Source organism: Lissotriton vulgaris, chromosome 7 (assembly GCF_964263255.1).
Source record: "Lissotriton vulgaris chromosome 7, aLisVul1.2, whole genome shotgun sequence".
In the NCBI taxonomy this organism is placed as follows: Eukaryota; Metazoa; Chordata; class Amphibia; order Caudata; family Salamandridae; genus Lissotriton; species Lissotriton vulgaris.
In genome coordinates, this window is record NC_141695.1 from 931146879 (window position 1) to 931163899 (window position 17021).

The window sequence follows — 17021 nt, forward strand, 5'->3', positions numbered from 1 at the left end:
AAGTAGTCTATGTCTGCTGCCGCGCATTATAAGCCCATAACATAAAGTTCAAAGGCCCTCTACCATGACAAACCACTTAGACGGCCCACCCGCACACCCAGACAAAAAAGGAAAGGATAGATGGGTGGGCCATGTACTGCAGCCGACTGTGTGAAGTTGCAGACCCCCTTTGCCAGGAGGCATCAAGTCACGTCCCCCCTTCCCAGGACCCACAAACCCTGTAGGGAGTGTCCACAAAGGAATGCAGTTCAGTTTCAGCATGTTAGGGGGTGTCCCACTGGTCACTTATCTGTCTGTTGCGTCTGACCAATAAATGAACACTCAATCTCTTGTTCAATTTCCTCGCGGCCCTGTTCTTTCCCGGACCAGTGTTGCCCTCCTTTGCGACAGACAGTTCGCCAGCCTTCAGCCCGTCGCTTGCGTCCGCTGGCATGTCAATGAAGTATGCTTGCCCACCGTCCAGAATTTTAAGCCTGGCTGGAAAGAGCATCATATATTTCCCATTTTGATCTTGGAAAGATCTTTTGACAGCCTCAAAGGAACGCCTCTGGCATTGAACATGCAGTGTAAAGTCCGGGAAAGAGCGGATGGTAGCATTTTCGTGCCAGAGGTCGCCATGTATACGTGCCTCTTGCAAGATAGCATCCCTATCCCTTAAGTTCAAAATGCGAGCAATGATTGTATTTGGGGGGGCCTCGGGATGAGCCTGCCCCCAAGAACCCTATGGGCTCGCTCTACTGAAAAATAAATTGACAGATTTTTGGGCTTCAAGTGATTAAAGATTAGGTCCTCCAGGAACTAGTGAGTTGACAGTCCCTCCATTCCATCTGGCACCCTCACCAGGCGAATGTTATTGCACCGGCTCTCTCTTCCTGGTCCTCAAGCCATGCATAAATATCCGGTTGGTTCTTTGTGAGAGTGGCAACCTGGTCTTCAAGATGCTTGGTTTTGGACTGCAGGCTCCCTATGCCTACCTCCGCTGTGGAGACCTTCTCTGTAATTTTGTGAAGGTCAGCGCACAGGAGGTTCGCCTCCTCAGTTACGGAGTCAAGCTTTGGATCCAGGGTGCCTTTTAGCTCCTTGATGGCCTTCAAGATGTCTCTCAAGGATGGGTCTGGGTTATGGTCTTCGGTGTCCCCCCGCGGGCCCCAACCTCGTCACGACCCATGGCCACGGTATACTTGTCAATTTGGTTGGCCTGTCCAGGCCCTGGCACTCTATTGCGGCCCATGGCGTAGTCCGTTATCTGCCTGGTGTAGTGCCGGGGGATCAAGGGTGCTCCCACAGTCACCGACACTGACACCTCAGGGGACCTCCCCGGCTACACCAGATGTTGTGTCGCCATTCGCCACCACTACCACAAAGCCGCAGATCCTACTCACTAGACAGATGCCAGCAAGGGGTAGTCCCTCATCCTGTACATAGGCGGCAGTGTCCCACACAACGGAACTGGCCAGAATCACCCCACCACCAGGTGGTTGAAGCCCCCAGGAGGTGTTAGAACCTAGCAGCAGTCTCCACTGCTCAGGATCAGGAGATAATGCCCATGTGTGTGCTCAATGGGGGGGGGGAAACAATGCCGCCGAACTCCCTCTGGGCAGCCACAACACAGCAATGTCCAATGTCCAAGACTCCTTCAGGCCACAGTGCTGAGGTATTTATGTCTGCAGGTGCTGGCATCACCACTTGCTCAGTCGGGGGTCGGAGAGCTGATGGATCCGGCCGCAGTGCCACTGCCCCTTGATGCCTCCAGAAGCCGCACACAGACCTAACCCCCCACAAGCTGGGGAGCACATGTCTTTTCACCACAGCTCTCCACTGGCAACAGCAAAGCCGCGGGAGCCTTTCTGGAGCCGCTGTCACTCACCGCCACAAATGAGCCACTCAACGAAGGGCCTCCATCTACGAGTCTCGGGTGTTGCCATCTTGTTTTCGTGAGCCGCCGGCCGCGACTCGCTTGCCCTCTATGTTCGGACCTTTCTCACAGGGCTTGCTCACAGTGCGCTCTCATCATCTCTTCCCTGCCACGCTATCGCCTGTGATCTGCAGGTTGGGCCAGGGATTATACCGGACTTGCGGGCTACTGCGCTGTCTACTAGCGCAGCGCCATAAACTAGCAGCCATCTTCCACAGCTGCTAGCCATGCCCCCGGAGAATTGTTTTTGTGCAGGAAGAGATACCTTCCTGCTCAAAAACAGTCAGTGCTGGCGTTTTCCTCCTATGTGTGCGGCAGAATGCAGCACACATAGAAGGAGCAAAAACCTAGAATAAATTAAGATATGTTCGAGGCATGTGAGTGGTAGATCACATGTTTGCATAGCCTGTCATCTAGTGTTGGGTCCCAATGTTTGCACTTTGTTTTTTTCGAAGAAGTCTTTTCCACTCACAAGGTAGGTGACTCCTCCTTTCGGTGATGGTGTGCATGGTCATCGACTCCATTGTTCGGATGTGAATTGCTGCGCTCCGGTTCAGCACAGTTTCTCGGGTTCCCTTCGATGCGCATTCCACTATCCTCAACGGTATTGTTTCTCAATCGCACTTTCCCATTCTCCACGTATCATTTCGATTCAAAGGGCTTTGATCTGAAAACTCGTGGCGGGCATTCCAACAGAGAAGAGTTCCACGCTCAAGGAGCCGAAGAAGAAGCAGAGCATATCTCACTTCCGAAGCCGACTCTGACATGGAAGAAGAGGAGCAAGATACATCGGGTCAGCGTACTGTGAGTACAGAAACCCCCTTACCCCAGCAACACAAGAAGAAAAAGGCAGCGGTCCCTCCTCTGCCTTAGGTCGGCAACGAGAAAAAGTTTCGAATGCCCTGCCCTCTGGCCCGAGTTGCCCCCATGCCGGTGCCGTGCTGAAACCTTTGGTGTCTAAACCAAAGCATGTTGTGGTAACCATTCCACTGTTACAGAAAAGTAAATCTTCGGAGCCAAAGAGTTCGGAGCCGAAACTTTTGATGCCGAAAACGCAACCGAAGAGAAATAGTCTCCACCAAAACAGCCACAGTCCGGCGTTCCCCCTTCGGATCCGAAACAAAAAGAACTGGTAATAAATCCAGACACTGGACATATTCATGCCAAATTACCAAAAAATAGGAAGATGGGCCTGCAGGGAGGATTACCACATTCCTCTAAAGAGAAAAAATGTGGGTACTAACCCTTCTCCTCATTAAATTCCACCTCCTTCGCCCACTGATCCCAATTTGCTCATCACACCAACACATTCACCACCACCACGATCACCTGACCCACAGGAAGAAGGGGATGAGGACAGGGCCACAGGATACTGACCCATGGGAAGATTATGACACTGACCCAAACACGGATAATGACCCTGATTTATATCCGTCCAGACCCTCATCACCCGACGACAACATAGGATACATTGAGCTACCTAACAGGGCTGTTCATTATCATGGGGCGGAGCTGCATAAAGAGGTTTTAGAAAAGGATTTCTTATTCAAAACCCTAAGTTCCTCCCAGAAAGCTACTCATACACTGCCAATGCTTAAAGGGATGCTTAAGCATACAAATGAGATATTTAAAGATCCTGTGAGGTCAAGAATCATTACAACCAAGGTGGAGAAAAAATATAAACCTGCACCTACTGACACCATCTACATCAAGGGTCAGCTGCCTTTAGACTCTCTTGTGGTTTCCAAACCTCGCAGGAGAGCTAACTCACAGACCACATGTGAGGCCCCTCCTCCTGATAAGTAGTCAAAATTAATTGATGCCTCAGGCAAAAGGGTAGCGTCGCAAGCAGTCAATCATTGGCGCATTGATTATGCTCAAGCGTTGCTAGCTCGCTATGATAGAGCTCATTATGATGAGTTAGAGAAGCTAATGCATATTCTGCCTGATAAGCATAAATCAAAGGCTAATGACCTTATTCAGGAGGGTAAATTATTCACAAATATCTCTATCAGGTGCGCCTCAGACGCAGCAGACACAGCAGCCCGCGCAGTAAACACCAGTGTACTACTACGCAGGCATGCTTGGTTGAGAATTTCAGGATTCAAACCTGAGAATGCAAGCCTCTATTCTCAACCAACAATTTGACAAGGATCGCCTCTTTGGCCCAGCAGTTAACACTTCACTGGAAAAAATGAAAAAAGACACTGAGGTTGCCAAGTTGATGGGGGCTTTGCAGTTACCTTCAAATAGGGGAGCCTTTCGTTGCTCCTTTTACAGAGGTGGCTCCAAGAATATATCCACGGAGAATCCCTCCTCCTCTTACAAGGGCAACAACCAATCACCCTCATCAAAAGGCTATTTTAGAGGTGAGTTTAGAGGAAACAACTGTAAGGGAAGAGACAGAGGCAACTCAACACGCACTTCCCCCACAAACAACAAGCACTGACTTCCTTCCGCTACCCCAGATCATTCCACTCCTGTAGGTGACGTCTCTCCCAATTTCTACCTGTCTGGAATACAATTACATCAGACAAATTGGTTCTACAAATTATCCAATATGGTTAATGCCTGGAACTTACATACACTCCCCCAAACATTCTTCCAGGATCACATGCAATGTCACAAGAACATCTGACTCTTCAAAAGCAAGAAGTTCTCTCTTTGCTAGAGGAAGGAGCTATAGAATCAATCCTGCTACAATATCAAGGGGCCGGTCTATACTCCCTGTACTTCCTAATTCCCAAGAAGGACGGCTCTCTCAGGCCTATAGTAGACCTTAGAGAACGGAATCTATACATTCAGTCGGACCACTTTCATATGGTAACACTCCAACAAGTGCTCCCACTCCATCAGCAAGGTGACTTTCTGTCCACTCTGGATTTAAAGGACACCTATTTGCATATCCCAATACAGCCTGCTCACCGTAAATACCTCATGTTCATGGTAGTAGGCCAGGATTATCAATTCGAGGTGATCCCATTTGGAGTAACTACCGCACCCAGGATTTCACCAAATGCCTGGCAGTAGTCACAGCTCATATACGAAGATAACAAATTCATGTCTTCCCATACTTAAAAGACTGGCTCATAAAAGCCAGCTCGCAACAAAGCTGTCTACCTCACACTCACAAAACAGTGCAGTTACTCCACAATCTTGAATTCACAGTAAATCAGTCCCAACTCCAACCATCCAACACACAAGTGTATTTAGGAGCCACTATAGATACACAAAAGGCTCTGGCGTACCCCAATCTGGCCAGAGTACGCAGTATGCAGACTCTACTCTCTCAGTTTCCGCCTCAACACTCATTGCCAGCTCGAGTGTTCATGCAGTTACTAGGGATGATGGTGCCTTGTATCCTAATAGTCCCTTACGCAAGACTTCAAATGTGTACCCTGCAAGAATGCTTAGCAGGTCCGTGGAACCAAGCTCAGGTCTGTTATCAGATCTGGTGTTGGTGGATGGCCGCACCTATGGCTCTCTGCAGTGGTGGAATACACAAAACCTTTCAACCTTCATCGACCCAGGTCCACAGATAGTGCTAACAGCAGACGCATCGCTCACTGGTTGGGGAGCTCATCTCCAGATGCACACAATTCAGGGCATGTGGAGCTTACAGCAAAAGCAGCTTCACATAAATCATCTAGAGCTGCTAGCGATTTTTCTAGCACTCAAAGCATTTCAAGTTCATCTAGTAGGCAGAGCTGTCCTGATTCATACAGACAACATGACAACAATGTACTACTTACAAAAACAGGGGGGGGGGGGACACATTCTCTCCAGCTGTCACAACTAGCACAAACCATCTGGAGATGGGCCATACGCCACAAAATGTATCTCCACGCAGAACACCTTCAGATTGCTGATCTGCTCAGTCGTCAAAGACAACAGATCCATGAATGGGAACTGTTCTCCAATTCTTTCAGATGTGGGGCTTTCCAGACATAGGTCTGTTTGCCACACACCTAAACGCAAAATGCCCAAGCGTCGCATCCAGGTATCCCCACCTATTGTTCAGAGGCAAAGCACTATGGATGAATTGGTCTGGGAAATTTCCCTTTGCTTTTCCGCTGCTCCCACTCATTCCATAAGTGGTTCGGAAACTCAGACACGCGTCCCTGACACTAATCCTAGTTGCTCCCACATGGGCCCGTCAGCCCTGGTTTACAACCCTGTTGGAGCCCTCAGTAGTTCCTCACCAAAAACTACATCTCACACCCAGTCTCCTCACGCAGAGCCAAGGAGAGATAAGACATCCAGATCCCAGTCATCTCACCCATGTGATCTGGCACCTGAAGTCTTAGAGTTTGGCTACTTCATTCTCCCGCTATACTGCATGAACATCTTCTAAGAGGCTAGACGTCCTACCTCAAAAGCCTGCTATGCAGCAAATTGGAAGCGATTTGTGATATACCGTAATAACAATCAAATCAACCTGCTTGATTCTTCAGTTCAAACCATTATTTGCTATTTATTACATCTGCAGCGTTCGAATTTAGCGTACACATCCATACACTTACATCTTGCTTCAATAGCTGCATACCTCAGGAATAGACAACATTTGTCTCTCTTCAGAGTGCCTGTCATTAAAGCATTTATGGAGGGACGTGAGTTATTCCCCCAAAACTTCCACCTGCTCCAGCGTGGAATCTCAACATTGCCTTCACCAGACTGATGGGTCCACCTTTTGAGCCACTGCACAGATGTGAGCTTTAATTTCTCACTTGGAAGGTAGCTTTTCTCATAGCTATCTCATCACTGAGGAGAGAAGGTGAGCTTCAAGCACTAACCATAGAAGAACCAATTTTACAAGTAAACCAAAACAAAGTGGTTCTTCGGACCAACTCTAAATTTCTACCAAAGTTCATTTCTGCCTTTCATATTAAACAATCTGTTGAGTTGCCTGTGTTCTTCCATCAACTAGATACTGTGGTAGGACGTGCTCTACACACCTTAGATGTGAAAAGAGCATTACTCTACTACTTAGAAAGGACAAAACCTTTCCATAATAACAAACAACTATTTGTGGCTTTTGCTCCACCTAAACATCCATTTTAACTCTGCTTCGTGTGTCATTTCCACACGTCTTTTACAGGATCTCGCCGCTTTAGATCTCCACCTCCATAATTCTGATCCCACTCATAAGGCCGGCAACCTTTTGGACCCTATTATTTCTAACCTCTCTGTCATTTCGTACCAATCCTCATTGCAGGTCCCCTGGTCGGACCACTTTCTCGTAAATTTCTCCATTGAAGTGGCTACTTTTAGCCCCCCCGCTCCCACCCTTCCCCATAAAGCCAGTAGGAACTGGAAACGTTTAGATATCGACAAACTAAACTTGTGTCTTACTAATTCAATGCCCCCATTGTCCGGTAGTTTGTCTACCAAGGAGCTACCTTCTGTTAAACGGTGGTTGACTAATGCCTTAGATTCCTGTCTCCCAATGCAAAAAAACAAATCGCATATCCACCACCCACCAGCTCCATGGTTTACGGACGCCCTTCGATTAGAAAAATCTAAATGTAAAAAATTGGAACGCTTATGGCGCTCAAACTACGATGCGGGTCAAAAAGCAGAGTATAAGGCTGCTCTTAAAACATACCACACGTCGTGTGATTGTGCCAGAGCTTCCTTTGCGAATACCACGCTCCTCACGGCACAGAACAGACCTAAGGCCCTGTTCAAAATGGTGAAGGAGCTGTCAGGTGCATCTACTGTACCTAAGGCCCCCTGTCTTGACACCCCCCAGTGTGAAGTTTTGGCCAAATTCTTTGTTGAAAAGATTGAGAAAATGTAGGACTCTTTCAATTCCTCTCCTGCTGTGTCCACTCACCCTGTCTCAACCTCAGGTACTCCCTCACTTGGCACCCTCCCTTGTTCTACTTCCGTGCCTCCTGAACTCCTCGCTTGGGACCCCATCTCTCCTCCGCTTTTAAAAAAGTACTTACAGGACATACAATCTGGGTCCCCCCTTGATCCTATGCCTCCCCAAATCCTGAGCTCTCTGGACCCAGCCCTACTTCTGATTATTCTAAAGGTTTTGAATGCCTCCCTCACTGAAGCTAGCATTCCCAACGATTGGAAGCACGCTATGGTGGTTCCATTATTAAAAAAGGCCAACTTAGATCCTAATAATCCATCTAATTTTCGACCTATCTCTTTACTTTCATGTTTTTCTAAAATCTTGGAGAAACACGTTAATTCTTTGCTTAACTCTTATGTGGAAACTTCTAACCTTCTTCATGGCTCTCAATCCGGGTTCAGGGCTGGTTTCTCGACTGAAACCACTCTCCTTGGTGTGTCAGAATCCATCAGGCAAAGGGTGGACAACGGGGAGACCGTGGCACTCATTTTACTGGATCTGAGTGCCGCATTTGACACCGTCTCCCATTCCATCTTGTTGTCCACCCTGAGAGAGGTGGGTGTCGATGGCTCCGCCCTGGCCTGGATCTCTAACTTTCTGTCCAATCGCACTTTTCAAGTTTTTTCCTCTACTTCTGTCTCATCAACTTTTCCCCCTAATCACGGTGTCCCACAAGGTTCTATTCTCAGTCCCCTGTTTTTTAATTTATATGTGAGACCTCTTGCTTTTTTGGCGGAACAGGCAGGTCTCTCTATTTACTCCTATGCTGATGACACTCAAGTCATCTACTCTCTTTCCACTAACAAGCACCTCCCCTCTTCCTCCCTTCAAGCTGGACTTAAACAGATTTCGGCATGGATGTTGGAGCACAAATTAAAACTAAACGGGGAAAAAACTGAACTTCTCCTGTTTGGCCCTGACATCCCGCTCTGGGGCCCACAACATTGGCCGCCGGAGATGGGCCCTCTTCCCACCCCAACTCCTTCTGCTCGTAATCTTGGAGTCCTCCTGGACAATCAATTGTCCTTCAGGCAACACGTCGTGAAAGTCTCCGCCACCTGTACCACCATCATCAGGTGGCTTAGGAAAATCTCGTGGATGCTGCCTGTCGACACCCTGAGAACTGTAGTCCAGGCTCTTGTCATCTCACGCCTGGACTATGGTAACATCTTACTTCTGGGTGCCTGCAAGGAGGTAACTAAGAAGTACCAGGTAGTACAAAATATGGCTGTTCGTCTTATTTGTAACCTACCCGCCAGATCCTCAGCCTCGTCCCATATGCGTAAACTACACTGGCTGAGGATCGAGAGCAGGGTCAAATTTAAGGCATTATGTTTTATGCATAAAATAATAACCGGAAAAGCTCCATGCTACCTATCTGGTCTGGTGCAGCATTATCTTCCACCGCGTACACTTAGGTCCTCCACCCAGAACAAGTTCCGGATACCGCGCATCAAGAGAGCAAAAATGGGAGGGCGCTCATTTTCCTTCTTGGCTCCCTCTCTTTGGAACTCTTTACCCCCCCCCCCCCCTCTGCGCTCCGAAAAGTGCTTCCTGACTTTCCGTAAGGGATTTAAGACCTGGCTTTTCAATATGTAAGACTGCTGACTAGACTCTCCCCTCATTTTGTATACTGTTTTATACTCCCAGCGCCGGGAAACCTACGGGTAGCTGTGCGCTTAAGAAATGTAATAATAAATAAATAAAATAAATAAAGGCAATCCCATATCAAAATCAGTTATTGCACAGTGGATAGTCAAGTGCATTCAAACATGCTATGCAAAAGCAAAACAAACATTGTCAATTCCCCCTAGAGCGCACGCCACATGCAAACTAGGGGCTTATATGGCATTTTTAGGAAATATACCCATAGATGACATTTGCAAAGCTGCAACATGGTCTACACCACACACATTCACAAAACACTATTGTGTAGAAGTGTTAGCAAGAGAGCAAGCTAGTGTGGGCCAAGCAGTTTTACATACACTATTTCAAACGACTGCAGCAGCTACAGGTTAGCCACCGCTTTGGGAGATCACTGCTATACAGAGCATGTGATCTACAGCTCACATGCCTGGAACAGAAAATGCTACTTACCCATTATGCATCTATTCTTTGTATGTAGAGCTGTAGATTCACATGCGCCCACCCACCTCCCCGGGTACCTATACCTGTTGCAGTTACATCTTACTTAGATACATATATACATGGACATCTCTTTCTACTACTCTTACTAACTCCAGTATCACCCTCTGCGGGAAAACAATCTAACAATGGAGTAGATGCCCTTGCACATTATCACTGAAAGGAGGAGTCACCTACCTTGTGGCTGGAAAAGACTTCTTCAAAGAAAAACAAAGTGAAACATCCGGACCCAACACTAGATGGTAGGTTATGCAACGCATGTGAATCTACAGCTCTACATGCCCAGAACAGATGCATACTGGGTAAGTAGCATTTTCCTTTTCCTTGTTGCGCCACTTTAATGCCTCTCATGGGGAGGCGCTAGAATCTGATGCATTACCAGGTTTACGAGACCTGGTAAATCTGGGAATGTATCAGATTCCATTAGTGTTGTGTGGAAACACCCCACAAAAATGCCTATGAAATGTCGCTTTCACGCTGAGTAATGCATGAAAGGGGGCCATATTTACAAGGCCATGAGAAGTCATGCAGAATGGCTTTGCGTTACCTTGTAAATAAGGTTCAGCATTATGCACTACTGGAGTGTCAAAAAAGTGATGGCGCAGGGGGCTTGTAAATATGCCCCTTGGTTCTGATTAGTGGAACGCACTCCACCGTCACACCTGAAAACAATGAGTTTCAAAGGAGAGCCCAGGGATGTGATTGCATTGTCTTTGTGCCTTGTTCTGACATGTTAACATTAGCATCAATGCACACTTAATTCACCATGCTACTTTAAATTGTTAGTTCGCCTTTAACCCTTTCACTGCGGCGGCTATTCCGCCGCAGTGCTAAGGGGCGGGGGGGCGCGCGGCGCTCCCGTGCTGGTGACGGAATAGCTTTGTCACGCCCCTCGGGTGAGCTGTGCTTGTGACGGAACGGTTCAGTCACGGCCCCGCCCGCTCAATAGAACCCGCCGCGCAGGCGCAAAATCAGCGCCGCGCAGGTGCGGGGAGTGGGCCGTGACGGAACCGTTCCGTCACCAGCACAGCTCATCTGAGGGGCGTGACGGAACGGTTCCGTCACAAGCGTAGGAGGGGTTAAAGGAGGCTGCCCTCCCCATACTAATACAACTAGTGAATGGAGGGTATGCTTGGTTGTGAAACTGCACCCAGTACCCCTGTGTGGAATTTGGTAAGGTTGGCCTGGCAGCATTGGGGACTTTCGACGCGGGGGAGGACAGTCTGTGAACAACGTCTATCATGTAAGCCCTTTCAATAAATCCAAGCACTGTGGTCTCTGCATGTTGTGTCAAAGAGAGTTTGAGTTTATCAATGTAACAAGTGGTCCTGGGCATACAGGAGTGAGAAAAAAAAAATATCATATATAGACCACAATGGGCTCCTATATAGTTCAAAAATCCTTGTCCAGCCGGGCAACGAATATTTATTAGTTTAATAGATTGTTTGTTCTAACAATACAACACATAACCCTTAAGAGTGGGGTTATAGCAGGGCACAGTCCTGTGCCTTACGTAGGGAAGAAGTGAAAGCAAGTGACAGAAAATATCAGGCAAACAGGGTGAGCTTGCAGGTCACTGATATGAATTTACATTGATACTGTATCCTGGAGTTACTCATACAAACAATAATGTGGTGAAGTCAAATGTATGAATTACTCTAAAGGCAGTCGACGTTTCGATCCCAAGCTCGGTTATAAAGGGATCATCTTCAGGACATGAAAATAATTTTGCCTGAATAAAGCTTTTTTTAAAACACCACGTTGGTGTCTGAGATAAGGAGTATCTTCAGATGGTGTGGCCAGATTGGTAAGACCGCCGAGCGTAGCCCATTACTGGGGTTTCTATCTCTTTTTGGGTCAAGATTGCTTGAGAGCTCTGTGGAGGTGCCGGGGTGTGTAATCCAGTCAAGGCGCCACTGGGCTCTGTGGAGGTGCCACGTATAGATTGCTTTAGAAATGGTATCTGTTACAACGATGTTGTGGCTTTTCGTGTAGAAGCCGAGGCCAGGAATTGCTGCACGCGTGAATTACTTTGCGTGCCAATGTGGTAGTAATCCGTCCTCAAGGAAAAACAACTGTTGGAAAGGATAGCTGATTCTTGGCGGTTATGGGCTCCTAGATTCCAGGATGCCTGCTTGGACCGCCGATTGATTCTTGTCAGCCGGGAACCCGTGATCCGGCGTGGAAATTAGCGCTGTGTTGAAGGGGCGGCCAGATGGATGCCTGGTCCGTGGGGGTTTGAAAGATGCTCTGCTAACGCCGGTCACACACGCTGTGTCTGGCTGGAGCGCGATCCAAGCTGGCATCCTGGAATCTAGGAGCCCATGATTTCTAAAGCAATCTATACGTGGCACCTCCACAGAGCCCAGTGGCGCCTTGACTGGATTACACACCCCGGCACCTCCACAGAGCTCTCAAGCAATCTTGACCCAAAAAGAGATGGAAACCCCAGTAATGGGCTACGCTCGGTGGTCTTACTAATTTGGCCACACCATCTGAAGATACTCCTTATCTCAGACACCAACGTGGTGTTTTAAAAAAAGCTTTATTCAGGCAAAATTATTTTCATGTCCTGAAGATGATCCCTTTATAACCGAGCTTGGGATCGAAACGTCGACTGCCTTTAGAGTAATTCATACATGTAACTTCACACAAATTATTGTTTATATGAGTAACTCCAGGATACACTGTCAATGTAAATTCATTTCAGTGACCTGCAAGCTCACCCTGTTTGCCTGATATTTTCTGTCACTTGCTTTCACTTCTTCCCTACGTAAGGCACAGGACTGTGCCCTGCTATAACCCCACTCTTAAGGGTTATGTGTTGTATTGTTAGAACAAACAATCTATTAAACTAATAAATATTCGTTGCCCGGCTGGACAAGGATTTTTGAACTATATAGGAGCCCATTGTGGTCTATATATGATATCTTTGTTTTTTCTCACTCCTGTATGCCCAGGACCACTTGTTACTTTGATAAATACATGATACCCATGGTCCCGAGCCATTTATTGGGTTCCCCTTGTCCCTCTTTAATGAAAAGAGAGTTTGAGAGCATTGGCAGTAGATAGCTGTGAGTTAAGCACATGCCACATTGGGGCATATTTACAAGGACATTGCGCCACAGGAAGGTCACTTTAAAGATGTTCCTGTGGCACAATGCCCTGCTCTATATTTACAAAGTAAAGCCACTTTTTGTGGTTTAACGCCGCTTTGTAAATATGGTACCCTTTCATGCAGGTATCTGTTTGAAAGGGGCGTGAAATGGGTGTTGCTGTGAGCGTTTCACCGCAACACCAATTGCTTTTTGACGCCTCCCCAGATTTACAAGGAGGTGTAAATCTGAGGCAACTGCAAAAATGAAAGCCATGCAAGAGCAGGCATAAAATGGCAAAACGAGGAGAAATGCTTTTATCTCTCCTCGTTTTTGAGTTTTCTATTTGTGCTGTATTCTGCAGCAAGCATAGAAAGAGCAAACCGTCATTAATGATTGTTTATGTGCAGGTAGGGAGTCCTACCTACACATAAACAATCACTAAATAATGACGATTTGCTACTTCTATGCAGCACACATAGAAGTAACAAATAGCCATTATAGATTGTTTATGTGCAGGAAGGGACACCTACCTGTACATAAACAATCATTCCCTGCAACTCCGACACCCTTGCAGTATGGTGCAAGGTTGTCTGCATTAGCGCTAGGCAGCTAATTTTAGCGCCATTACTAGGGAAAACACAGGGGTACGCCATATTGTAGTAAATACAGCGCATCCCTACATTTTGGAAATGTTGGAGCGTGGCGCTGCCAAATTTGGTGCAGCTCCCCGCTCTGACATTTTGTTGTAAATATGTCCCTAAGAGTAACTGCTGCAACTGTCTGTATGTCTTGCAGATCACAGATTGCACTCCACTTGCAGTAAGATAGCTTTGGCAGCGGGTTATTGCACATGTTATATAGAGTTACAAAGAGATAGATCGATAGAGTGGCTTCCTCATTGCCGCATAATAAATATAACTCCCAGCACTAGCACTATGGGCATAACCACTTTCAGTGACGTCATTTCCAATGACATGGTAGACGTCAAAGCTGAGCTTTAGAATGCCCCCCACCCCCCTTGCTTTGGGAAATATGGAAGTTAGCGCCTCTGAGCACTAACCAAGGTCTTTAAAAAAATAAAAATACCCGTGCTCTTAAGCTGAAAGGATGGTATAAAAAAAACACAGGAGTAAAGTTCAGATATTAATATCTAAACCTTGTATGTACGACTTACCTTTTTTTCCTACTGAATTAAATTGAGGTCATCTTCTCAACTTGCTTATCAGTGAAGTTTGTAACCCGTTTAAGCAGACTTTCTAAGAAGCCTTAGCAGGCTGCGCCCTAGAGGACAGAGCGACTGTGCGCTTTTTCGGGTTAGTGCTAAAACTTGTACGAGTTGTTCCCATTGTAATGATATTTTAAAAGAAAGTGCAGAAATTATGAACTTTTCTGACTGTGTCTCTGTGATTTCCCGTACAGATATTTAGGGCGATAAATAGAGCATTTTTTTCTAAGCACTTCTCCCTGGAGCAAGAAAACTGGTAAGCTCTCTACACTTTAAACGTGGTTTCATAATGTTTTTCTTGAACTGAGCTAAGAAATTCCCCCATGTGTCTCTGTCCTCAAAACGAGCTAACGTGAAACATATGATGGGGTGCCTGACCGCTGGGACGGCGTGTTTTTCCTCTGTTCGCTTCGCTTTATCTCCTTGGCTCCCTCCTCCTCCTGAAATTAATGCCGCTAGAGGGGTGGTATGATGGGGCCCATTTTGTTTTGATTGGGTTTTTCTGGATGGTGCTTTGGGAGGCAGATGTCTCTGAGGGAGGCCCGAGTGAGAGGCACATGCTGACATAATATTTTATATCAGGGACAGGCAACGTCCACAAAAATTTCAACTTTACCAAGTGACTGCTCCTGAACGTGTGGTTGACGAGGTGTGGGGGCAGAAGCACCTGGGGAACCAGAGGGCAAAGTCAGAGGCAGATGAGATATGGGGTTCTAAGGGCAATATGGCCATCTTGCAATACCTATCCTAACATAGCAATGATATTTAAATATAAGAATACTTACATTTTGGGTCACTCTGTGCTCGCAGACTTATTAGGGGTTCCAATCTGAAATTAAAAAAAATAGACACAAATTATACAAAAATACAGAAACTGAACAACGAGGGGGGATGTTCTAAGAGGAAACCATTAAGCAAATGGATGACCATCATATAAACATGCCATTGGGCAGTTGGAGAGAATGTCCTATGCGCATGCAATCGTACATATAGAGTGCATGCCCATGAACATTTGTGGTACTCTCATTTAGGCCCAGAGCTATCAAGGGCTTGCTTTGCCCTTTGTCACTCAAGGCAATGCAAAACCTTAACTTAGATGTATTTATTTATTTATTTATTTATTTATTTTGAAGGTTTTATATAGCGCTGCTGGACCCGAGAGTATCAGAGCGCTTTACAAGGAAGGTAAACATAATACGATAAAGTTAACAATGTGCAGAAAATGCAAGGGATATAGTATTGCAATCAGAGCGCTATACATGAAAGGAAAAAATAATAAGATAAAATTAACAATATGAAGGACATTCATAAGGGATATAATATTGTATTGAGAAGAGCTAGGGGAGGGAGAAACAGGGATGTACATTAATGGGAAGATGCATACTAATGCTGGAGTAACGCAAGATAGCACAAGTTGGGAAAAGCGATCCATGGATAAGGCGTGAGTGTTCCACGCATCAACCTATGGTTTTTGGCTCGTTCACTCATTTACTAGAGCTAATGAATCTAGGAATGTGTCAAAATGCTACGACTTTCTAGGTGCACTGTAGCACAGGGAAATATGTTTATTTCTCCTCATTATTTTCTCTTTCCATGTGTGCTCCATTCCATGGCGCTTGGCAAACACAATAGTGCCAACATCGGCCCATACCCTAGCCCGCTTACAACAATTTCCCATAATAACAGACGCCACACAATGTTTTGTTGGAGAAAGTTGTTGCAGCTTTATTTGCATAAACATTATGCCAACATGTTGGGTTATCTTACGGGCGATCCAGGGTCAGGTAGCCCCTTGCCACCTGCCCACCTGATGAGCCATAAACCCCCTGTGGTGTTAACCGCGGGGGTGTTGTCAATTTTGGGAGAAGGGCTAGCCCCTCCCCCTGGTTGACCTCCAGTCCACCTCCAACTCACGCCCCTCCCCACTACGGGGTGCGGAGCGTTGCAGGCAACCCCGGTTGCTGAGGTCCACAATCGCCCAAAGGACTAACAGGGCGCCGTCACTCCTCCAGGATCCCACCGGGGATCTCTCTGGGGATAATTGGCTCCTGCACCCTTACTGTGCACCTGTAGAGGATACCCTTCTGTACCTTCCTAGCGTTGGATCGCCCTGTAACTCCGCCTGCAACACAAAGCAAAATAGTATTAGATCACTAGCCCCCCCCCCCCCCCCCCCCCCCTGCTGCCCAAACGCCAGGTTCGCGGTACGGAGGGAAAACAGCGTCCGGGTAGCCCGGTTCCCCAGGGTCAAGGGGGAGAGGATCCGTTTATGAGGCCGACCAGAGACTAGAGCGCTTCTTGGGGGCTGTGTCATCCTGTGGCACTAAGGGTGGCTGCCCTCTTAGGAGCCCCTCTTCGGTGGCCCGGGGCAGCCTGGCATAGTGCCATTATTGGCCCATACCCCAGCCCGCTTACAACAATTTCCCATAATAACAGACGCCACACAATGTTTTGTTGGAGAAAGTTGTTGCAGCTTTATTTGCATAAACATTATGCCAACATGTTGGGTTATCTTATGGGCGAACCAGGGTCAGGTAGCCCCTCGCCACCTGCCCACCTGATGAGCCATAAACCCCCTGTGGTGTTAACCGTGGGGGTGTTGTCAATTTTGGGGGAAGGGCTAGCCCCTCCCCCTGGCGGACCTCCAGTCCACCCCTTACTCACGCCCATCCCCACTACGGGGGGCAGAGCGTTGCAGGCAACCCCGATTGCTCAGGTCCACAACCGCCTGAAGGACTAACGGGGCGCTGTCACTCCTCCAGGATCCCACCG

General features: G+C 47.2%; 1 protein-coding gene across 1 annotated transcript in view; it reads right to left on the reverse strand.

The window, feature by feature from the left end:
- RELL2 (RELT like 2) overlaps positions 1-17021 on the reverse strand; it is a 266333-nt gene that overhangs the window by 10434 nt on the left and 238878 nt on the right. Inside the window, exon 7 of the mRNA XM_086931361.1 lies at positions 15035-15078. Coding sequence (XP_086787487.1) covers positions 15043-15078 — 36 coding nt within the window. The 3' untranslated portion in view covers positions 15035-15042. The remainder of the gene's footprint in view (positions 1-15034; positions 15079-17021) is intronic.